Raw genomic sequence first — 25,601 nt, 5'->3', positions numbered from 1 at the left:
TTTGAGGACAAACAAAAAGCCAAGTTGGGGAGAGTTTGATAAGTGTTTAAAAGTGATATATTTCATATAGGAGTTTAGGCATTTTAGTGACTTGTTTTGCAACATTCTCTATGGAAAACTCCAATTATTGTGTAAATATGTCATTTATGCTTTTAAACCTTATTCTACCCTTTTTGTGCAGGAAAATACAAGCAAGGAGCAAGAAACGTCAAAGTTCAAGGTCCCACGCTATTAGCGTGTCCTACGCTATTAGCGTGATGAAGAAATGGCCAAGGTCAGAGAGATACGCCATTAGCGTACCTGGGGCGTAGGATCTGGAGCACTCTTGAAGGCTACGCTATTAGCGTATACTGCGCTATTAGCGTACATTGTCCAGAGAGCTACGCCATATGCGTACCTGGAGCGTAGCAACCATGAAGAACTACGCTATTGGCGTAACCTACGCTATTAGCGTAAATACTCCAGAGAGCTACGCTAATGGCGTGGCTGGAGCGTAGCATCAGGGCAGGGCCAACGTGGCACACTCCTATTGGCCAGAAAATAGGCCGCCTTACCACGCTATTAGCGTGAGTTGCGCTATTAGCGCAGGTGCAAAAATGCAGGCCCATTTAAATAGCATTCTTCCCTCTCTCTAACATTATTCACTATTCCATTAAAACATTTTATACATTTCTAGAGAGAGGTTAGAGCTATTTCATAGAGAGAAACACAAAGCAAGTGATTAAGGAGTAGATTCAACCCTAGATTCATTGAGACATCAAGGATCTTGGCATGGAATCTTCATCTTTCCTTCATTCCTTGCATTAGTTTACATGTCTATATGTAACTATCACCTTCTTTGTAGTATTGAGGTAACTATCAAGCTATTATGTAATCTTTTGATCTTTTAATATATAAGGTTCTAGCTTAATGATTCAATATTGTTGTTATTCTTGCTTTTAATGCTTTCAAAGAGATTCAAGATGATTTGGACACAAACTCTTGAATCTAGAACTAGAATAACAATCTATCTTATGTTATATCACTCTTGACAAGTTTGTAAACCTTTGATAATTACTTTTAATCAAGATTTTAATGCTTTCGGATACTTAATCAGGCTGGACACGGTCGATTAAGTTATCCGATCGACTTTGTTATCGTTTAAGGAATTTGGACACGAATGTTTAAACGCTAACTTGGAAATAACGATGTCGCTTTGGACACGAAGGATATTGTAGAAATGATTGTAATAATATTGGTTATAAAGCTAGAGTCTGTTAATCGATCGAGAGATTGCTGCTGTTATGCTTGCTCGTTATCTTATACCGCAAGCGAAATAGTTCGATCCCCTCTCGTTTTTACTTTAGTGTCAAATATGGATATAGTGTTACAAACAAACAAATTATATCCAAACCCTTAACTTGAACGATTGTGAAAATGCTTATGATTAACGTAACTCCCTGTGGAAACGATCCTATATATACTCACGTGTACATAGTTATATGACATGTAGGAAAAATCTTACATCAAAGTGGTCTAAGTCGGAAGATTTCTTAAGACTCTGAGAAAAGATATGAGAATTGCGGAATCATTGGATAACCAACGTAAGTAAGAGGCATGAGCCTCAAGGTTCAGTAAGGAAGATTATGTATTGAGGATGTGTATGCACGATAAGATGCCTTAGATGCAATCGAGCACTGCAGGGCAAACCTGGTTTCCGGTAGGACCCCAGTAGAAAGGCAAATCCTGAGTGTTCCAGTTAATGATAAGTTAATTTATACGAATGGTCTATGTTAAGCGGATCAAATATGGACCCGAAGAACTAGTCCGGCACATAGCAAGGATAAGTTTCGACCACAACACTTTAAGATAAAGTTAGGTTTTAATTAGATCACTTCCGATGATATGAGAGTTACCTCAAGATGTTATGTACTAGACTTGATATTTGTTAAGCAATCCTTAAATTTCGAGGACGAAATTTCTTTTAAGGGGGGTAGAGTGTAACACCCCGCTCGTCCACATTGGATTCTAGTAATCAAATGTGTATCAGAGTATGAATGTCCAGTAAGGTTATGGTAAAACGAAAGATACTTTTATGCATGTCAGTTAAACAAGGGTTGAAATATCAGTGTCAGAGAAAGAACCATTAAGACCAAAGGCATTTTGGGTATTTGGACGTAAGGGGTATTTATAGGTGTTTGGTTACAAAATTCTCATTCTTCACTTGATTTTCTCTCTCTAGGTTTGAAACAAAAGAATTCTCTCCTCCTTCTCTCTAGAATAGCGCCCCTTTCCCTCAATCTTTTCCCTCAAGTCTTCCAAATTCATACAATTGGTGAATCAAGCATGAATTATGGTGTCTTAGCAAGCAAGAAAGCAACAAGAATTGGAATGGAAATCCTTTGGAACATCATGAGTAAGGACATCAAGGGCTAGGGTTTGGTGTACAAGAGGAACTTGAAGATTGAAGCTTGTTATTGCTAAATCATGATAAGGTGAGTTCTATAGATAGATTACCTACCTATGGGTTTGTGCAATCTTATGAAGGAAACATGATTTGTGTTAGTTTAGTTATGATGAAACTTTAGTACCCCAAAGCTAATCTTGTTGATTATATGTTAAAATTGCCATGAAATATGTTTAATATTGTCTCTATATGTTGCTGGATGTGTATGGTGCATTACAGGATCGAATTGGACGAGTTTTGGGTCAAAATTGCAAATTCTGCACCTCAGACCCGAAGAAACTCGCTAATAGCGAAATAATTTCGCTAATAGCAAAATTACCCAGATGGATTTCGCTAATACCTAAAAAATTTCGCTATTAGCTAAACTCTCTGCACATGCCAAATTTTTTTTTGCTTGTTAGCTCATCTTGGGGTCGGTGGTGCATCCTGAATGCCTTTCTTTCATCGATTTATAACTTTATAACCCCAAAACAACATCTAAGCAATGCACATAACATCAAACGATTCATGAAACGAAAATCATGGCAATCTTAGCTTATATGGAAAGAACGGCTTATGAGAGTTTTTACGAACATGATGGAGTAGCAATGAACTAAGAAAGGGAATGAAGAACTAGAATGCTAAGCATGAATCCTAAGTATGTTAAGACGCGAAGTGTTTATAGTATTCTCTTCGCACATGAACAAGAATGTCTATACAAGCATGTTAAGCCGTGGATTGATAAGTTAATCTCTCCACTATAAATAAGTATGAACATGAATGAGCTTATGTATGATAAGACATGAATGAACAAGTATGTAGTTTACCACTAATCGGATCGATCAAGGATCCGAGGTAAATGAGAAAGCATGTATAGGTTTAACCTTTCATGAATGAATAAGACCAAGACTATGATGTATGATGTAGGTGCTGTGTCTCTTGTGATCCACGCCAGGTTGGGATCTCAAGGGGTTTCTCGCAAGGGGAATGGGATAAGCTCAGCAAGGGGGGCCCGCACGTCACTGAGGGAGTCCGATGTACCTTAGCTAGGTTTTCATCGGTCATGTATGGGATTGTACTCGGGGTTACTCCACCCAGGGCTCTCCGTAAAATGAATCAAGATAATGATTGTTTGTTCAACGCTAACATCTAACCTAATGAATGAATGTATGAATGAACGAATGAATGTATAAATGAATGAATGAATATGACTATGTATGATACGATATGATCATGATATGATATGATGTTAGACATGAGCAGGTTATGCATTAGAGCAAGTTATAAATCTAATACCGATGACGATCTTAGGTTCCCCTAATAATTCGATTTAGGATCGTGTCATGAATATGTTATGTTTAGGCCTCGATGTGTTTAGCATATCTTGGCATAGCGGACTTAGGTTCCCATTTTTCCGCCATGACACGTATGATGTAAGCAAGACCTATGGCAAGTTAAGATGAACGTACGACGGATCTAGTATGCACGACCGTCTAGGCAAGCATGACCACACACGTATACTCAACCGTCAGGTTGTATTGTAGACACGTGGTGACCGTAGGTTTCCCCGAGGTTACCTATAGCCTAGGATTAGGTAGAACTCACTGAGACATTATGTCTCATCCCAATCCTTATTTGTTTCAGATAAGCAGGAAGGCATTGCAAGCTTGTAGCCGGATGGATATTTCAGCAAGTGCTCGTTCGTACCCGCTGCAGGATGTCATGGGTGTTAAGAATGCATTTACTATTTTTTAGACGAGTAGTGTTGCATTGTTGTTTGTACGAACGTGATTTGTTGTATATATTATTCATTCGAAGATTTATTGTTGTAAATTCTAATGTATCCAGTATCAAGTTAATGCACATGCTAAACTTTCGAGATATGTTTAGTATGAGTGTTACAGGTTATTCAATATCAATTGACAAATGATACTTATCAAATGCTTTCTGAAAAGTTCTTAAAATAAACTCTTAGTCAAATTTGTTGACATGATGCTTTCTGGTTGTGGATATACATGTGATCATTTAGTTATAATATCCAAGTGATTCACATGATCAATGTATTAATTTAAATATCACCCTATATAAGTGAGAGACTCATTCTTATTGTCAACTTTCTATGGGAACTAGTAACACAATAATTACTAGATTGAAGAATCTTCTGACTCTTCAACATATATCCAAAAAAAATTCCAACTAATTTATGCATCATAATAGATCCGGGATAACCCAACCGGTCTTGCCAACGATAAATTTAATACAATTTGTAAACTTCTGGTTTACAATAATACATGTTTCCATTGCACTAAAAATTTAATATGTAAACTTCTGGTTTACAATAATATGTGCTTCCATTGCACTAATATAAGTGCAGTATAAATCAACCTTTTTTTTTCACTACACTTATTTTCTCCAGAGTAATCTCGTAATATAGAGATATTTAACTTCTTTTTTTCTTCAATATGATATCCTTGAAAAGTAGGAAATTTCTATGAAATTAGTTTCATATAATGCTCTACTGGATATCATATAATGCACCTCAGTACGTAATTTTATTATTCCATATAACAATATATTTGCTCTTCTAGGGCCTTCTATAATTTTTATAGTGTCAAATATAATACTAAAATTGATTTCACAAAAGAAAATATATTTGCTCTTCTGGAGCCTTCAATAATTATAGCATCCTTTGTAGTCTTTCACAAAACACATCTTTCGTTCACAAACAAAATCCAACAAAATATACATAAAATTATTGTGATCCTTAGTGAGGTCAAGTTCTAGGAGCAATACTTGCTTGAGACCTCAAAATATCATAGACATACTTTTTAGAAGGAATTAGTACTACAAAATTCATATATAGTTCTACTGTCAACTAACAAGGTTCCCAATTCAAAATAATGTTACTCTTAAACTTAATATTTTCAAAAGAAATAATAACATCCATTCACAACCACAATAATTAAAATTTCATTGGAAAAGCAATTATATAGAGCATTCTACCAAAAAATATATAATAATACGTGGAGCACAAATTATAAGTATCAAGTATGTAAAGATATGACATTACCTTTAATTTCTATGCTTTGATCATTTCATCATTGATTGTACTCTTACGTTCCATCACAAATGTGATTTATCAGCCAAAATTTTCTTGATATTGTTTTCTTGATTTTGCTACTTCAAGAACAAGAGGCATAAATAAATTTTCATTTCTTAGAATTTTTACTAAGATCAAATAGATCTTATATATTTGAATTGTGGTCAAGAACTCTACAACCATCTATGAACAATAAGCAAGTAAAATCACAATTTTGCAATCCTTCAAGGATGATTTAATATTAAATCCCAGCTCTTCAGGAACTATATTTCAAATCTTCATAACAATAATCAAGAAAATTCTTTATTTGAGCGAGAACTATATTAACTCTTCGAGAACTATATTACATTCTCAACATGTAACTCTTCAATACTTTCATTTTAAAAATTATACAAAGATAAAATAGATTTGCTATCCTTCAAGGATGCTTGATATTTAAATATTTAGTTCTTCAAGAACTATATACATCTCAAGGGGCATAAATAATTTTTCTTTAATTTCTTTTGTATAACTTGTACTAGGATCAAATAGATCTCATATTTCAATTGTGAATAAAGATATAGTTCTTCAAGAACTCAACCACAAACCTCTATCGACAATGATAAAGAAAAATCACAATTATATTTTATCATTCATGAATGTTGGATGTTAAATCATTAGTTCTTCTAGAACTATATCTCAAATCTTCATAAACAATGGGGAAAAAAATCATTCTTTGAGCAATCATTTAGGGATGCTTTAATATTAAATTTTAGTCCTTCAAGAACTATATATATCTCAAACTTTTATAAACAATGATAAAAATTTGATTGTTTGCTTGTACCAAAAAAAAAAAAAAAATTTGATTGTTTGCAATCCTTCAGGGACAAATCATTTGTTCTTCATATATATTTAGTTCTTAAGGAATTATATTACACATGATCTTCATAATAATGAAGAACAATTCTTTCGTTATGCAATCCTTCAGGGATGCTCTATATTAAATTATTCCAAAATTTGACAAGAATAAACAAAGAACTATATTATAACGGTACAAATCAAAGAAATTTTTCAACAAAAATTATATGCAAAAATATAAATATAAATATAGATCAATCAAGTTAATTATACAAAAAAACTGGTTAAACAAAATACAATCAAGTTAAACTTGAAAAATAATTTCACATATGATTCAAGACTAAATAAGGAATTGTGATAAAATATATAATTGTGATAGAGATGCACACAATAATCAAAATAAAATAAACTTGGCCAATGGTTAAATTTTGTAGAGATGCACACAATAAGTACTAATCAATATATCGAGTTTGGCAATTTTGTAGAGATTACGAATTCAAAAACTCAGTATTACCAAATAAATTGCCGGCTCATGTTAAGGTAAAGAATACCGGTTGAAATTCAGTTGCGACATCAAGCAGGTACCAAAGAAATTGAACCCAAACCCAAGGACAATAACTAGCTATTTGTGTGCTTAAGTGCTTGTTATAATCATATAATAACATCATGCAACATTGACCTTATTAAATATCAACATCTATAGAAATGATCTGCAAAGCATCAGATGCTCCTGCCTCTATTGATAGAGCTTCGTGCTGATAACGTGTTATGAAATTAATCCAAAACATTGCAAGATATTGTACAACATAGAATATTGTACAACATAGAAAGTAGAGAGAAAGAGATAAAGAGATAACAAAAGAGTATGTTGCATTGCTTCTCAAGTGTATCTTTACATGACAATGTAGGTCCTATTTATAGGATACAAAAGTGATAACTTACAATTACAATGAAGAGCCATGAGACTAAATATCAATAAAGTCATTTAGTCATAGTAGTTAAGGAATATAGAAGGTCTAGGGACAATGGACATCCACATCATATTTTCATTTATGCATAGCAGGTAACAAATAAATTTGTGGTAAAAACAAGATAATTAATAAATTGTTGAACTCAACATCATACTTAATAGCAATATAAGGAAAATCCGTCAACATAAAACAAATCATAAAATAATTCGAACAACCAAAATAAATCCAAAAGGATAAAATAAGTATAAAAAAAAGCAATTTAAGCAGGCCAGTCCGCCCTGCCCCATGTCCGCCCCGTTTTTTCAACGAGATAAGCCGGCCGAGCCAACTATAAAAAGCGAGTTCAAAACTTTGACTTAACCTGCCAAAAATAATGGACTAAACGCCCGGCTCGACGAATTGAGCTCATTTTGCCACCCCTGATTGTGAATATGTTTTACATTGCTGTTATATATGTTGTTGTCGTTGCTTAAGAATGTTTTGATTATTGATAATCATTAAAATTTTCTCAACACATCTAAATTTACTGTTATGATTTGAGTCTGATTTCACAACAGATAATAAATTTGTTTCAGGACTTATAAAATGGACTTAATGATTTCTCACATTTTATTGAACGGACGAATATTGAAATTCACACTTTGTACAATACATTGAGTCTTATCTAAACAATCATAACAGTTGCAACTAAAAGAAAATAGAAAACTACACCATCCGATCACTATTATAATTAAAAATTACATTTTATCTTCATTGAATTAATGATATATGTAGTCTTTATTATATACCACATATATCATTTAACAAATAAATCTAAAATGTTGATTTTAACTTATCATAGTAACATGAAGGTAACTCTCAGTAACAAACTAACTATAATAAGATTAATTAATATTACAATACAACAATTATAAACAAACGGTGAGTCTGGCAAACAAGAGAATTTGCTGTTGTAAATATTATTCCCATGTGAAATTTGCACACGCCAAAGGTCCTGCAATTTTTTTAAATGATGAATGTCCAGATACAAAATATAAAGGTTTTTTTTTTAAGGAAAAATATAAAGGTTTAATAGTTAAACAATAAAACATTCCTTAAAAAGCTTAATTAATAAACTATGTCGGTGTACAATTAATTTGCATATGTATTCGATGTGTTACCACATTAATCGATGAATATGACAATTCAAGTGTTTTCATATTTATTAATTGACGTTCCTTCAAAAAAAATATTCATTATTGACATGACAACCTATCACCAGATACACGTGTAAAATAATTATACATTGATAAAATATACTAATTAAATTCTTCCTTGAATTAGTTGAGAATGTTTTATTAAATTTTCAAACTAAAATTCATTATGATTGAATACTTGAACTTGCAAAAAAAAAAAAAAAAAATGTATGACTTTTTTTTTAAAATAAACAAAATGTAAAGTTGAATATTTGTATTTTTAATATGTTTTTATAAGCTTTAGTTTAAAAAAAAATTACGCCCATCGTTTACTTTTAATTGATTTAAAAATTATGCTTTGCTTAATATATTTTAAGTTTATTAAAAAAATAAAATTATTTGTACCCAAAAAAAAAAAAATGAGAGGCGATTTTGCAACGGTTAATTTGTTTGTAAGAATGAGATTCGTTAGCAACAAACAAATCAAAATTTTTATTGAAATAACACAAATCGAAGTAGAAACTTTTTTTTTTTTTGAAAAAACACAAATCGAAACTTAGATGTCGCTACTTCTTTGACGACTCATTTTAAAATTATTATAATCATTGATTATTTTTTTTTTAAGTTCAAACTTTTTAAAAAATTTAAAACATCTAGGAAACATGTCAATCCTATGTTGAGATAAGTCTTGCATCATTCACAAATTAGTTTTAATTATTGGATTTTTAAATCCTACCATTAAATCACATGGTATGACGAGATTTACTGATCCAATGATAAAAAAACAAACTTGAACATATGCAAAACTATTTTAATTGTGCATATGTTCGACAAGTCTCAAAATATACATAGGAGAGAAAAATCAAATACAATCATAGTGTCTTGATATACCTCTTGGCCATATCAAGTGTAGTTGCTATAAGACTGATTTTGAGCCCTTAGTGTCTGACTTCTTTGAGAACCATTGTTTGCATTAGGAGGAGGATCCGAATAACCCATACTTCGCACTTGGGTTGAGATAGGAGAATTTGTATTTCTCGAATTATTTGCATCAGGAGGAGGACCCGAATAGCCCATATCATTATTTCTAATTGTACTCATTTTTTTGTATGTTAATGCAAATATTAGGTTCAAGCAAAATGTGTTAGATAAAAATAATAATGTATTTTTTCTATGTCTTGGATTGGATAAATATGATTCAGTCTGGTATTTATAGGCATTGTGATCCTGGCTGCATTATACAAGAAATGTACCATGTATTTCATGGTAAGTTTAAGCAATATTCATTTAAGGGTTTTACAGACCACACGTAACAGATTGTAGTTGATGGTTGAATGACATGAACTTAGTCAAAATGGTTTAAATTATTAGTGTTAGATTGCAATGTTACCCTTCTTTAATTTTTTTTTTTTTTTGGAGAAGGCAAGATTATTATATTAATAACGATGTTACTATCACCATTTTATAATTGTCTCCGGTGAGATTTGAACTCGATTATAAAAGTTAAGTTCTTACTACCGATACCACTCGGACAAATTGCAATGTAACCCTTCATTTGATCTACGAAGTTTGTAGTACAATTTTTTTTTTCTTTTTCAGATACTTAGGAAATTATCTGTTTTGTTCATAAGGAATTTCTCTGCCTGTTTTAATTTTGTTTATCGATTACACGTTAATCATTTTGAAATGTTCAAATTTTAATCAATAAAAAAAAGAGGGAAAAGATTGGAGAGATTTTGCACATGGAAGTAAGAAGAAAAAAGGATTGGAAACCAATAGCCAATTTCGATATAATATCCATGGATTTTCACTCTTTATTGTTGAGAAAAGCTGGTGATTAGTTCCTAAAATAAAGAAAAAATAAAAAAAACTTAGTTGGGATTGAATATTGGACCTCCTATAAGATATTTTTAACGTTTCAACTCAAATCCTCTAAAAAAAAGGTTCAACTCAAAACCAATAGCCAATTTCGATATAATATCCATGGATTTTCACTCTTTATTGTTGAGAAAAGCTGGTGATTAGTTCCTAAAATAAAAAAAAAAATAAAAAAAACTTAGTTGGGATTGAATATTGGACCTCCTATAAGATATTTTTAACGTTTCAACTCAAATCCTCTAAAAAAAAGGTTCAACTCATATAGATAGGATACCTTAAAAAAAAATCATACAGATAGATATTTCCGGTATTTTACCTGGGGATCTTTATATAATGCAAGAAAAAGTATGGAAATAGATTATTGGTTAAACTACACTAGAAGACTTTAAGTTTGAGGTTTGTAATAGATTGATTTTAAGTTATTTTGATCACACATAAGTCTTTTAAGTTTGTAAAAAAAAATAATTTAGTCCTTCTGTTAACCAAAACGGTGACGTGTCAGAAGGACTAAATTGAAAACATTTACAAACTTAAAGGACTTATGTGTGACCAAAATAACTTAAAGGACCAATCGGTTACAAACCTCAAACTTGACTTATGTGTGACAAAAATAACTTAAATGACCAATTTGTTACAAACCTCAAACTTAAAGGATCCCTAGAGTAATTTTTGGTATGTAATTCATACAGGAACAAGTAATGTGTGATCTATTTTTGGTATAATAGAGGGAAAGTGGCTCAAAAGAAGCATGCAAGCTCCAACAATATCATCAAAAAAGAAGTATGTGAAATATCTAAGAGGGGACTACAAAACAAGAAGATTCCAAGAATCTCTAAAAAAAAGAGACTTAAGTATGTGTCAGCCCTTCAGAAGAAAATCTTGAATACGTCGAATCAATGAGGGGATGTTCCCATTGATTTTTCACTTGTTAGTTTTTCACTTGTTAGTGACCATTTCGACTAAAATCTTTGAGTCAGTCTATAATTAGATGAGAGATACATTTTCTCTCCGAGTCATGTCAAGCCCCAATTACATGTCCCACATCTTCACATGCAGAGCATCAAAACTCTAATCTTGCTGCTTAACCTCTTAAGTTTCAATTTTGATTCCAGTTTTTAGTAAAACCGTAATTTGGCTCCCCATTTTTAATTGGCAAATTTGGTCTCTCATTTCAAAAAATTTTAACTAACCCATAATTTTGATCACACAAATTGATGACAAGACTAACTATACAAAGACAAAAGAAGATCAATTGAAATAAGCGTGAACAATTTATTACCACATCATCAAATTATATGGTCAAAACCATGAATTGGTAAAAATTTTAGAAATGGGTATCAAAATTGCACAATTAAAAATGGAGTGATCAAAATTGCGATTTTTGTCAAAATATGAGGATCAACACTGTGTTTAAGGCTAAAAAAAATTTAAAACATTGTATCGTTTCCTCCTTAAACCCTAACTCAACTGACAACGACATCATTGTTATGCCGGACACTTTCACCCAAGTTTTAACCCAAATATCATAGTAGCATCAAAATTTAAACGCAGTCACTAGGGACAAAAAATTTATGACATCTCTTCCCATTTTTTCAATATTATAAAAGACACAATTTTATTATATACATCAAAAGTCTACCTTCAACTCTGTTTTCAGAAGAATGGCTAATATGATAGAGTTATTTCATTCAACAGCGTGTAACAAGAGATTTTCATAGAAGAATTGTGGTTAACAATTTCGAAGTTCCCCTCAAAACAATTTCGAAGTTAGTTTATGAATTGATTTTGCCGGTGAGAAATTTGACCATGTCGCTACCGTGCTGATCTAAAGGCGTGTAAGAAGCTCAGATTGTAAAGTTCATGCTATGTTCTCAGAAGAACAACATATTTGCAATATATTAATAAACAACATATTTCAAAATTTTGACGGTTTCTGTTCTTCATTTCTGAATAAATATTTCATGAATAATAAAACAGAGATTTTGCAGAAATTCATCATTGCTTTTGCTTTGAATCAACTCTATAGCTATGGTTTTAATGTTTTCTATTCGCTCTGTTTCTAATTACATATCGCATTTTGACAATGTGCATTATTTATAGGGTTAAATATGTTTTTGGTCCCTATAAATATGTCAACTTTTCGTTTTAGTCCCTCTAAAATTTTTCTTCAACTTTTAGTCCCTATAAAATTTTCAATCACTACTTTTGGTCCCCATTTTTAATTTAATTTTTGTATTTTTTAATGAAATTGTGCAGAAATGTGTAAAATATTCTAAAAAAATTTCCTAAAAAAAATTAGAATTTTTTAACAACACAAAAATTAAATATGAATTTTTAACCTCAAAACATATAAAAATTCATATTAAATCCATGTTTTGTTAAAAAATTCTGAATTTTTTTTGGAGTGATTCTAATAATATTTTGAATTTTTCTGGAAAATTTTATTAAATAATATGAATTCTACATATGAGTTTACTTTAAAAGAGGGACCAAAAGTGAAGATTGAAAATTTTATAGGGACTAAAAGTTGAAGGAAAGTTTTAGAGGGACTAAAACTAAAAGTTGACATATTTATAGAGACCAAAAACATATTTAACCCTTATTTATATAACATCAATATATTAATAGTCAAAGTTGTGTTTTGGCAATCCACTTGGGTTGTTATGATGGTTTTGGCTTCAGACTTTGGAGTGTGCTCCTCTCAAAAGGGTCATATTTGGTTCTCCACACTGACAATTTCGGTAAGTTAGTTTAACTTTAAAAAAAAATATTGTATTTTGGCATGTGTGAAGTGGTTGACCGTGACATTAGGGTGGGAATAGGCTAGGCCGAGCTAGACTTTGCAAGGTCTGAGCCTGGTCTGCCAAATTTTGTGAAGACCTAAGCCTGGATTGCGGCCTGTCATAGGCTTACTTTTTAGGTCTGAGTCTGGCCTTCTGAAAGCCTGATACGACCTGCTAGCTTGTTTAAAAGCCTATTTCATATGAACATCTTTTAATAAGCAATGTGATCTAAATTTAAATGGACTAGCGAACTAATATATATCTATTAGATTAAACTCTCTTTTGATAATCAAGATGAGTTTTTAGGGAATTTGACTATATATTGTATCATATTTCAATTCTATTTTGTAATAATACATTTAAATATGCAAAAAATTAATGTATACTAATAAGCTTAAATTACTGAAAAAGTTAACAAATTTTTATTTTAATTCAAAGTACAAAATATAATATAATAATAAATAATATTATTCATATTTACTTAAATAGACCGACTTACTTTTTTTTTTTATAAAGCTAAAATGTATTAAAAAGTCAGGAGCTGCCTCAACCTCTTACATCAATTCAATACAAAACAAAAACAATGAAAGAAACAAGTTAACAACAAAAAAAGGGGACCACTATCAATTCACAATAAGCCTAGAAAATGACAACCCTAAACTATCCCTGTAGAGAAAGGGGTAAAGGAAAGAAGGTGGAGAAGGCCACCACTGTGATGAGTACATGGCCAGGCCCTGACCATTCTTTGCCAAAGCATCAACAACTTGATTGCTCTCTCTAAGGACATGCACACAAACACAAGCAATAGTTTTACAAAACTTCATGCAATTGTACCACCTAGCTCTCATCTTCCATGGCACTCCAACATTCTTGTTGTAGGCAGAAACCACACTGATGGAGTCAGTTTCTAAACATATACTAGTCAGATGCATATATATCTCTAGCTTTCTCAATGGCCGATAAGCATGCACAGAATTCTGCCTCCAGGACAGAAGCATGACCAATATTGCTGGAAATGGCTCCAAGAAAAAAAAGAGTTGGAGTCTCTAATGACAATGCCAATAGCTCTACAAGGCTGTGTCCCTACAGCTGATCCATCACAATTAAACTTCACCACATCAGTAGGAGGAGGGCACCAGTGAATTTCATGGCTCACCTTGACTCTTTTGGTCTTGAGAGGAATGTTGAACAACCTTGAGATTTTGTAATCAAGCATGTCAGAATTACCTTTAGCTAAATCCAAGTTATAGCTCAGTTTAACCTCAACCAAAACAGTGTTGAATAGAGAGTTCATGGATTGGGCTTTGTTCTGAAAACGTCTCTGGTTTCTTTCAATCCATATGGCCCAGATGGTGTGGATAATAGCTGAGTTCAAAACCTGTTGAATCAGTTTGCTTCCTCTACCAACAGATCCCAGAAGCAGAGGCATAAAATTAGAGTGATCCAAAGATATATCAGTGCCTTTGCCAAGCCAATCCCAAAGGATAGATGTGACAGGGCATTCAAAAAAGATGTGATTAGAAGATTCATCATGTTTTAAACAAAAACAGCAAATAGAGACAATGAAGCATCCTCTCTTCCTGAGATTATCATCTGTAGGAAGTTTATTATGAATTAGCCTCCATATGAAATAGACCGGCTTAATAGGTCAAAGAGGCTTTTTGAATGGCCTGTGACCTGGCCTGTTGAGCTAAATAGGCTTCTAAAAACGCCTAGGCCTTCTCTGTTTAAGAAAAAGCCTGGTCTAGCATGTCGTAGGCTAGACCGTAGGCCCCTGTAGGCCGGCCTGACCTATTCCCATCCCTACGAGACATGTATTATAAAACGGATAGATCAAATACTATGGTTAAGTTTCATCATTACTCATTATATTAAAAGTCTTACATTGGATCAAATAAACAAACAAAGAAGTTCTGACTTTAAGTGATACCAACACAAGTTGATGATAAGATTGTACATCTTGGATTAGTCGTTTTTTAGATCATATACTGAACTTAAAAATGAAAAAAAAGAACATTGGATCAAATAATTTGAAGTCAATCCAAAGTGTACCATCGACCTCTCTCATTTAAAATTTAAATATGAAATTTTGGATATCTAATTCTTGTGTATTAGCTATTTCTAATTTTTGGGATTATTTTGGATATCTATTTCTAATTTAAATATGATTTTGTATTAAGAGTATATATATCATTGTTCATTCACTAAAGGTTTGCTTTAGATGTTGATTTGGTACTACAAATGTTAGGCAACATATAATAATAAGATTCATATACTCATGTCTTATAGTTTTTTCTTTAAGATATGATGTTAAGATCATTGGTGTAGTTAGTTATTGTCTAGTGTGATGATTCTCAGATCTTTCATAACTTATGAAGCACAGACTCCAACACAGACATTTGATACAACATAGATATGTCAACATTGTTAATATTTTCAAACAATTGAGAAATACGGAACACCAACACCGCTACATATATGTTAACTTATCTGTTATAATTATTAAATAAGATATTATAATTGTTTATAAAAAACTCAATTGAAAACCAAAGTATATAAAAAAATAATTTAAAACAAAATTATATAGTATACCACATATCTTTATTCCAAGTAGATGTATTTGAGATTGTCCAACAATATTTGTCGGCGAAAATAAATAGAAAATATTTTCAAACAATTGTCTTAGTGTGTTTGACATTTGTAGTATAATGTCATATGGGTATCCGACACCGGTCTAAGGAGTGTCGTAGCAAAGAAATAAATAAATACTTTTGAGACACTTGTCTGAGAATTTTTAGGACAAAACTTAAATGTATTTCCTTAGGTGTTTTTTGTATGATTCATAACTAAATATAACAAACTCCGAGAAAATTAAGAGTTTGAAAAAAGAGTAGTTTAGTTAAGAACTATACAAAAAATATCTAAGAAAATGCACCTAACTTTTTTGACAAGTGTCATACTGTCATACAAATGTCATACAAGTATCGACACCGACGTGTGCCAGGCACCGCAAACACCTGATCCTACAAAGGTATTCATACTTCATAGCTCATAACCAAACATACATTCCAATGGTTCATTCTAACTTCATGTTGTTGATGTCTATAACACTACAGATCCGTTCCAATAGCTCGAAAGTTTGAAGAAAGGGATCGATTGCACAAAATTGACGGAGCCAGAGCTCAAGGGTTGAATTCTCCTACCATCTTGGTATGCAAAGAAACAACAGAAGAATAATGGTTCTTCATTGATGAAAGTGAGAAAATGGTACAATCTACTTAAAAAATTGAACACTAGAACAATACAATGGAAAAAGGGTGAACTATTATTTTTATTTATAACAAGAGGGCCTACGGCCAACAAAGAAAGAAACTACCGCCTAACAATTCTCAGAGTACAAACAACTTTTAAATCAGCTAAAGACGACATACTAATTTGAGCAGGATAATGCTCATATAACATCAAAATGAAATCTCTGCACAAGCTATATTTGCAAGTACGTCAACACAAGCATTAACTTCTCTATACAAATGACAAATTCGAACCTCCCAATTCATATCCAACAACCATCGAATATGTTGCAATAAATTCTAACTTGTTGCCGCTCCTATTTTTGAGAAAGAGAGAGTAGTGGCCACTACCCAAGAATCAACATGAAACTCCACTCTATTAAAACCACAAACTCTAGTCAACTTCAAACTTTCAAAGGCACCCCAAAACTCATCTACATAAGAATCACAACTCCCTAATCCTTTTGAGAAACCACAAAGGGCTAACTATTTAGAGAAACTGTAACCAACTATTTCTAATCTAACTGAAGTAATGAAAGACTAACTCTAGTTTAATGTAACTAACTATAGTTAAATACAAAGAGTAAAAAAAGTAATATTTTACAGCAAGTCGTTTTTTAAGATAGTAATGATACTTTTGTCAGAAAAAAAAATACAAATAATGCTATAAAATTTATATATGATTCATATTTTTTCTTTTCGTAGTAAGTATCTTCAAATGAATTTTAAAAGGTTGTTTCTTGGTGTACATTTTAAAAGGTTGTTTACTAAAACACTTTAATTTTATTCAAATAAACTTAGAATAATAATTAATAGTCAAATAAGTTATAAATTTGTTGAAATGATTAGCAAGACAATTTTAGTGTAAGATAAAACCAGATTAAGATGATATTGAATCACAGCCTGCTTTCTAGAGTGTGAATTCAAGAGTGTATCCAAAATTTTAGAAAAAATAAACATAATAAAATTTGATAAGCATGCATATCTAAACATACAAAACATTTTATTAGGAAATAAGAATTTTGGCCCTCAATTTATTGGATATTTCTAATACATTAATGCTATCAAGTCAAGGGGCCACTTTTACAACATATCTTGTTGAAACAACCATTTGAGCCCATGTCAACCAGGACTTGAAAACTGCATCTGATCATCTTTATGTCCAAGGATTAGCCAAAGTTTATTCCCTGAGCTAATGGTAGTTCACTTCCATAATTGATAGTACTGCACAAGACAACAATTAAAATATCATTAAGAACATGTAAAGTAAAGGAAGATGTATTTATGTGATTAACAGAACTTATAAGTAAGGGACATGCAACATCTTAAATTCAACTAAGACTTGCCATGTAGAACGGCGCATGTATTGCTTCCACGAGTCACTCCCTGCTTCGCGACCACCACCAGTTGCCTTTTCTCCACCAAAAGCTCCTCCAATCTCAGCTCCATTTGTTGGTATGTTCACATTTACAATACCACAATCACTCCCTCTTGGCCTGCACAGCAATCACACTCATGAATATGCAAAATATACCGTTTATATACTAAAAAACACGACAGACATCTTTTAAGGGGTTTTGGTTAGTAGACAAGTTCCTAAGCTGAAGTCATTAGAAGGTATCTAGAGGAAATGACGAAAAAAGAAGTCCAGATAGTTACCCGATCCATTTGAATATAGTATCAGGTCTTTGTGTAAAGATTGAACTACTCAGTCCTTGAGGAACAGAATTGTTCAAGGCAATTGCTTCTTCGAGATTCTATATAGAAAAATCGTGAGTGAAATCAGAAACTAAATTTGTAAGGAAATAAGTTCAATAAAAAGATTTAGATAATATACTACCTGAAATTTCATAACATAGAGAACTGGAGCGAACAGTTCTTCTTTAACAACAGCAGCATCTGCAGAAATCTCAACAATTGTTGGCTGTACAAAATTTCCGTCTGACTCCACTACAGACCCCCCTGTTAGGATCTTCCCACCCTGATAATCAGAGTATCGAGTAAGCATCTTGGCACAAAGAATACACACCCATCATATTTGACCAAAAGTTGCTTACAATACCGTGCAAAATTGGACATAACACATGGGAAGTTACATGCCGACCATATTTAACTTAACTAGAAAAGAGTGCATGACATGCCTGAGATTTTATCGCTGCAATGCCCTTCTTGAAGTTTTCCACGGAAGAACGAGTATGAAGGGGCCCAACCAGAGTCCCTTTCTCCAGGGGATTCCCAATTTTGACTTGTTTGTAAAGTCCGGCAAGTTGATCTAGTACATTTGCGTAAATACTCTCATGCAGAAACTGCATGCAAAGCCAAAATTGAATATTAAATACCTTACGGAAACAACATGGATGCTTTACAATTGTGAACTCAAGTTTTCAAAATTGGTTTTAATACCAGTCTACGGCAGGTTGTGCACCGCTGACCAGCAGTACCCACAGCTGCAAAGAAAATAGAGCGTACAGCCAGTTTTATATCTGCATCATCCATGACTATAATTGCATTGTTACCACTTAACTCCAGTAAGCATTTGCCAAATCTTTCATTCACTGTTTTCTGTACCTCCGCACCCACCTACAATAGGAGCATTTCATTATCAGCTCAATACGTATAGATTTTAATCTACAAATCATACTGAAGTGAACATTCGGCACTGTATCTCAACGTAGCATGTTTGAATAGGAGGCCAGATATACATGATTACACAATTTCTGACAAATAGAGGTATATGTACTACCAAGATGATGCTATAGGGTGTTAAATATTACATATCTTTATAAATAGTTATTGTAATAAGACCTAATGCCAGAGAAACTTGGGTGATAACTACATTTTTAATAAAAAGAGGAAAACTGTACATCCAATTCAATTTGGTTAATTAATTATGTCACCTGTTAAAAACATTATGTTTAGAGATCAAGTACTCAAAGAAACTACCTTTGAGCTTCCGGTAAATGAAACCAGTGGAATGCGTCTGTCTTTCGATATTGCCTGCCCAATATCAGCACCTCCACAGAAAGAGGTGAATATTGCCCCAGGTAATTTGTTCCTCTCAAGAACTTCAGATATTAGCATTGTAATAGCAATAGTTATCAATGGTGTAGTTGGAGCTCCCTTCCTGTAATTCGTGTGGTAGTAAGAAAAAATTGTAATGAAAAGACGACAAAATTTTTATTGAAAATTTGAAACACACTAGAAGAAGAAGAAGCTGACAAGATATCACATAAAATTTTAACAAAGATTTGCATAAAAGTCATGAAGTTCATCATGGTCAGCAACAATCAAGATAATTTTTTTTCATTTTAATCCCTTTTGATAACCCTCCTTTCTAAGCCATTTATACATATTATACAGAATACAGATACATATATTGTATTGGGAAGAAGTCCATGAAGGCAAGGATAAATTATACAACCATTAAGTAGAGAGATCAGATTACGAGGATGCCACATAAGAGAACAAAAATACATAGCACTTTAACCACTAAAGTATATTTCACGAACAATAACAACCAAGCCAACCACCAACCTTATCTCACTTGGTGGAGTAGGCTATTTTACGGATTGATGTTATTGGAAATTTTGTACTGACTACTAAGTGAAACAAATTCAAAAGAAGTGCAATTGGAGAAATCGGTGGTCAAGTTGTCACCAAAACTTACAGCTGAGTCCTCCAACTGTGTCATTTAAGATATATTCACCCAACACAAATAAGTTGCCTTAACAGTGTGTGCAATTGTAGGAAAGTTAACTTATGCGAGATACCAAATGAAAGATGCTGATAAAACACATACATTAAACAGTACGCGTCAAGAATTGAAGTATTGATCGCATTAAGTTTACAGTATAAATACCATTCAAGTCAAGAGAAAATAGTAGACAAAAGAAGATCAAGATAATTGGTCTGAAATCTACACACACACACATGCCTAGTAATATGTAAACTTACCAGACCACACAGTTACCACAGACTAATGCAATGCAAGCATTCCATCCTGAGACAACAGAAATGAACAGGTTATACAACATTGTAATCACCCGAATAAGCTCGAAGTATAAAAAGTAAGCGCAGATAGTTTTCTTGATGTTTGGAATACATTCCTAAGAAATTTTCTTTCGACAAGCAATGCATTCTTAATAATAGAATGACCAGAAATTTATCACTGCGTGTGTTGAGATAGATGAAGAAAAAGTATACCTAGAACAGCACATGGAAAGTTGAAAGCAGTGATTACGCCAACTATTCCTAGTGGGTTCCATACCTGTAGTGTAAGAGCACACAATAGAGTTCATAACTAAACTCCCTATGATATAATGGTGAAGAAGTTACAAAATAATCACAGTTTAATATCGAACCTCAAACATCATATGATCTGGACCTGTAAAAAAAGAAAGTTTAATGAAAAAATTAACTCAGAACGAGAACATCATGAAAAGAAATTAGCATCGAATTCGAAACAAAAGTGTCTGTGAACAAAATTTTATTAAACAACTTTATAACCCTGAGTATTATTATAAAGAAACGATGAACAATTGATAAAGATAAAAAATCTTACGTTCTGATGGGATAATTGATCCATTCAATTGTCGGCTTAGCCCAACAGCGTAATCACACATATCAATAATTTCCTGTAACAAGTAGAATGAAAGGTTACAAACTATATCACATACAAATGTTCAGGGCAGACAACAAATATTATATATAATATATTTTTCTCTTTTAGATTATATGATTATTTTTAACTGTGTGTACTCAGAAAAAGCACTAGATTGCATCATATAGCAGTCCGCCTGTACACACACCAAAGTTTATGCAATGCCCTGAGAATGAAAATGAAGGAACTTTTAAAAGTGACTATTCTCGGAGAAACAAATACAGGACATAAGCCATGAAAATGCAGTTAACGCGGCTCAATTCTAAAATGAGTAAATAGTTAAATTTATCCTTAAAAAGATATAGGGTTGGTGATAGTAAAACTAGTATTTAAAAGATGGCACTGGCAAAATTGGTTACTAAATTAGCAGTGCAGGAAAATTTGAAGAGCTCCCAACATTACATTTCATATTACATAATCAACCATTCATGATGGTCACTCTACCCAATCACATATCAGTTTCAGATTTTCCCCCTGAAATAGCTAAGTCGACGTGGTTATACTCGAAAATGTAGAGTATAACATGAAAAAAGTTCATTACAATTCTTAAACATTCTGAATAACGGGAAGCCTTTTCACTCTCCAGTATGTCCACTTATTTTTTACCAAGTTAACAATTTTCAAAAGTACGGTTCCAGTTAACCTTGTTGACTGCAATGGATTTCAGGATTTTTATGCAACCAGTTACATTTTAGATGCCCATACTGGAAGGCTTTTTTTTTTTCTTTGTCGTGAATGAAAATTGATGGAAAGAATGCAACTATGCAGAAAATGCTTCATTGGACGAAGCTTTAGAGACGCATTTGTCGGCCCTAACAGCAAAAACAAACCCACGTTTTGGGCCAAGATTTGGATGACATTACACCAAAATAGTACAAGGTAATTAGTTCATGATATCTGACAATGCATTACTTGGTTACCACTGATGTACTGTCAAACGCAACATGTTCCAAAAAATTGCTTAATAAAGAGATTTGGCATACCTGAACTTCCCCAATTCCTTCTGCGAGAATTTTTCCCATCTCAAGAGCCACCAACCTACCCAGCGGATCCAATTTAGCCCTCAATGCATCCCCAATCTGCCTTACAATCTCACCTCTCTTGGGTGCCGGAATCTGCAAGAACGTCACAAGTTCATCCTCATTTAGTTTCTAACTGTACCTAAATTCAGTATGAGCTATCGGCTATCGCAAATTCACAATTATATCAAAAAAGAGAGAAAAACTCACAGTCATCCATGTCTTGGCTGCTTCACTACAAGCTTGCAATCCCTCTTCATAATCAACCACAGTTGCTTCGGTCACCGTAGCAATAGTCTAAATTCAAAGCAACAACAATCAGATTCATAAAAATGAAATCCAAAATCGCCAAAAACCATGAAAACAACTAACTGCTTGTTTGTATTGATTTGAAATCCAACTAATTTTGGCAAAAACTACAATTATGAGCTTCAATAATGCTATAAAAACACCATGATTTTGCTAAATTCATCGCAAATCCAAATATGTACTTCTATTTCAATCATCAATCAAGATCAAATTCGAATTCACTAAACTTTCATTCATCACTCAGGTTTAGTAAAAAAAAAAAAAAAATCCCCTTTTAAAAAACAAAATTAGGCAAGAAAGACTTTTTATTAATTAAGATAACATCAATGATAATTTTACAAAGCTATACTCACCAAGCTATCTAAATTTAACAAAGATCTTTACTCGTAACAGTTTCATTTCAGTTTTAACATCAAAGTTTCATAATTCAACAGTTCTTTCATGCATGCAAAGTTGCAAAAAAAACGTTTACAAAAAATTTAAAAAAAAGTAAAAAAAAAAAAAGTGAAAAAAATTGTGACCTGATTGGTGGAAGGATTAACAGAAGTAACAGAAGAACCATTGGCTTTCCACTGACCATTTATGAAACAACCGATGTTAGTTGAACCTAAACCGATCTCTTTCAAAAATTCCAAATTGTTGCTTTGATCAGAACCCATTTTGTTGAAACCCAAATTGACGATGAAATTGATGAAACAATAGCTTGAGTGTAAGAATATGACAGTACTTGTGTTGTTGTTATTATAGTCACGGTTTGAGATTGAGACAGGACAGTGAGTTGTGTTGTGTGGACCCCACTTTTGAGACGGACGAGGTGATGATGATGATGATGATTATGATGATGATGTCTATTCATCCATATCTACATACGTTGCTTTTTGATTGGTGGGGGGTGGGTGCATGTCTAAAAACAAAATTTGTTCTAATTTTACATCTCATTTTTGAAGTTTAGTAGACTAAAGAATACTTTTTCTCCGTAAGTTTTAAAAAGTTGTGATTTTAGTTTCATATATACAAAAACTATAATTTTGATCCTCTAAGATTTAGCCCCTTTTGCATCTTTGGTTCTTTTGGCGTAATTATTGAATTAAAAAAATATTAAAAAATCACATAATCATTTTTAAAATAAATAAATTTTAAAAAATATTAAAAATCAGAAAAAATTAAAAATCTAGATATTTTTTTTAAAAACTCATCCTCTTCCTCATACATTCATCTTCCTCATTCTTCGTACATTCATCATCAATTTTTCTTTCTATCAATTTTTCCAAATCAGAGATTGATTGGGAGATTTTGTCGAAGTGTGATTTGAGGTGAGATGGATCCGAGAAGGAAATGGATTGGGATTCAGAGAGATGAGATTTGATGGAGGAATTGAGTTGGGAGAAGCGAGAGAGGAAGGAGGAAGTTGACTCGGTGGGTGGTTCGGTGGAGGTGGTGGTTGATTTGGTTTGGTGGCGTTTGAAGAGTCCGTCTAGCATTGATAAGTGCTTTTTTTGTAAAGCTGCTCATGCTTCTTCATTATTCGAACTTGTCACTTTCTCCATTTCGTCCTCCATTTTTCTGACCCCGTGAAGAGGCGTGATGGGGTTTTTAAATCTAAAGATGCTTTGCTTTTCGTTCACCAGGTTCAAACAAACTTGACGGCACTATCGCCTTGGGCTTTCTTGCTAGGTGTGTACAACATTGCTGGGTGTGAGAATCCTGAGATTTTAGAGAGAGAAAATTGATAGAAAGAAAAATTGACGATGAATGTATGAAGAATGAGGAAGATGAATGTATGAAGAAGAGGATGAGTTTTTTAAAAAAATTCTGGATTTATAATTTTTTTTCTAATTTTTAATATTTTTTAAATTTATTTAATTTAAAAAATGATTATATGATTTTTTTAATATTTTTTAATTCAATAATTACACACGTGGCGTGCCACATAGACATTGACCGGTCAAAATTGTCCAAAAGGACGAAAGATGCAAATGGGCCAAATCTTGGGGGCCAAAATTGTAGTTTTTATACATAGGGGACCAAAATCACAACTTTTTGAAACTTAGCGGGGGAAAAGTGCACTTTAGCCTTTAGTTTAATGATGTGTTTGATCTATTAAAAAAAAAAAATAAATACTCCCTCCGTCCCATAATACTTGACTGATGTAATATTTTTCTATCAATCAAAAGTAAGTATTGTACATCGTCTCCACAGGGACTAGCGCGATATTCAAGTCATTCAACAATCAATATTGTTCTAAGTGTATGGATTTAAAATGTGTGTTTGTGTAAACCTATATAAACTATTTGACATAAAATAAATAGAGAAGAGATAGAACCATTTCGCTTGGGGTCAAAGACACTCAACCAAGCGTAACAACTGCAATCTCACGATCAAATAACGGATTCTAGTTTTTTAAACGATATTATCACAATCACTCGACAACATCATTCATGTCCAAATGATGTCGTGATTTCTAATAGACTATTCAAAAGTCGATTTCCCAAACTATTAAACAATCACAAAGTCAATCGGATCGTTTAATCGACGATTTTCCAATCTATTAAATGACCCAAAAGCATTAAGTTCTTGATTACAAAGTGATTATCAAAGATTAACATCTATGTCTAGAGTGATAACTTCAGATAGATTGTTATTCTATTTCTTAGATCCAAAAGTATTTGTCAATATCATTTTGAATCTCAATAAAGCATTAAACACAAGAATAACAACAATATTGAATAAATAGCTAGAATCATATATTAAAAGATCAAGAGTTTACATAATGACTTGTTTGAATACCTCAAAACCCACAAGGGTAGATGTAGCTACATATGTCTATGCAAGCTTGGCAAATGATGAAAGAAAGATGAAGATTCCATGTCTAGACTCATGATGTCTCAACAAATCTTGGGTAGAATCTACTCTTAACAACCTTGCTTTGTGTCTCTCTCTAAAAATGCCATCTCTCTATCTCTCCAAAAATGATGTACTTCTCCAAAAAAAACCCTTCCACTTTCTGCTGAAGAACGTTAATCCCCTGTAGTGTGCGCTGCTTCCTCTCTCTCTCCCTCTCTTTCTCTCTCTCTCTCTCTCTCTCTCTATATATATATATATATATATATATATATATATATGCTAACCCTCTTTTATCATAATGTGGCTTTGA

At 32.6% G+C, this 25,601-nt stretch overlaps 2 protein-coding genes and 1 long non-coding RNA gene across 3 annotated transcripts; all 3 read right to left on the bottom strand.

Annotated features, from left to right (window-relative positions):
• Window positions 1-7,919: 7,919 nt before the first annotated feature.
• Window positions 7,920-9,693, bottom strand: LOC146946070 (uncharacterized). Its single transcript, XR_015028221.1, has 2 exons — window positions 9,400-9,693; window positions 7,920-8,327 (listed from the first exon to the last, which is right to left on the bottom strand). It is a non-coding gene; the product is annotated as an uncharacterized LOC146946070 (long non-coding RNA).
• Window positions 9,694-13,792: 4,099 nt separating this feature from the next.
• LOC146946069 (uncharacterized) lies at window positions 13,793-14,598 on the bottom strand. The gene is made up of 2 exons (XM_085748139.1): window positions 14,257-14,598; window positions 13,793-14,146 (listed from the first exon to the last, which is right to left on the bottom strand). Exons 1-2 carry the CDS (start codon window positions 14,596-14,598, stop codon window positions 13,793-13,795), a joined length of 696 nt encoding a protein of 231 aa, XP_085604265.1.
• Window positions 14,599-17,460: 2,862 nt separating this feature from the next.
• ALDH7B4 (aldehyde dehydrogenase 7B4) lies at window positions 17,461-23,158 on the bottom strand. Its single transcript, XM_085744285.1, has 14 exons — window positions 22,969-23,158; window positions 22,349-22,435; window positions 22,103-22,234; window positions 21,021-21,093; window positions 20,821-20,843; window positions 20,663-20,726; window positions 20,414-20,459; window positions 19,403-19,583; window positions 18,863-19,039; window positions 18,601-18,765; window positions 18,300-18,440; window positions 18,119-18,216; window positions 17,806-17,955; window positions 17,461-17,683 (listed from the first exon to the last, which is right to left on the bottom strand). The coding sequence occupies exons 1-14, from the start codon at window positions 23,104-23,106 to the stop codon at window positions 17,629-17,631; spliced, it is 1,530 nt and encodes a 509-aa protein (XP_085600411.1). The 5' UTR covers window positions 23,107-23,158; the 3' UTR covers window positions 17,461-17,628.
• Between the last annotated feature and the right edge of the window lie 2,443 nt (window positions 23,159-25,601).

Source organism: Medicago sativa, chromosome 2 (assembly GCF_051527215.1).
Source record: "Medicago sativa cultivar Bolivia chromosome 2, Bolivia_mono, whole genome shotgun sequence".
Taxonomy (NCBI): Eukaryota; Viridiplantae; Streptophyta; class Magnoliopsida; order Fabales; family Fabaceae; genus Medicago; species Medicago sativa.
The sequence above is the reverse complement of the archived record's forward strand: the minus strand, read 5'-3'. Positions and strand labels throughout refer to the sequence as shown.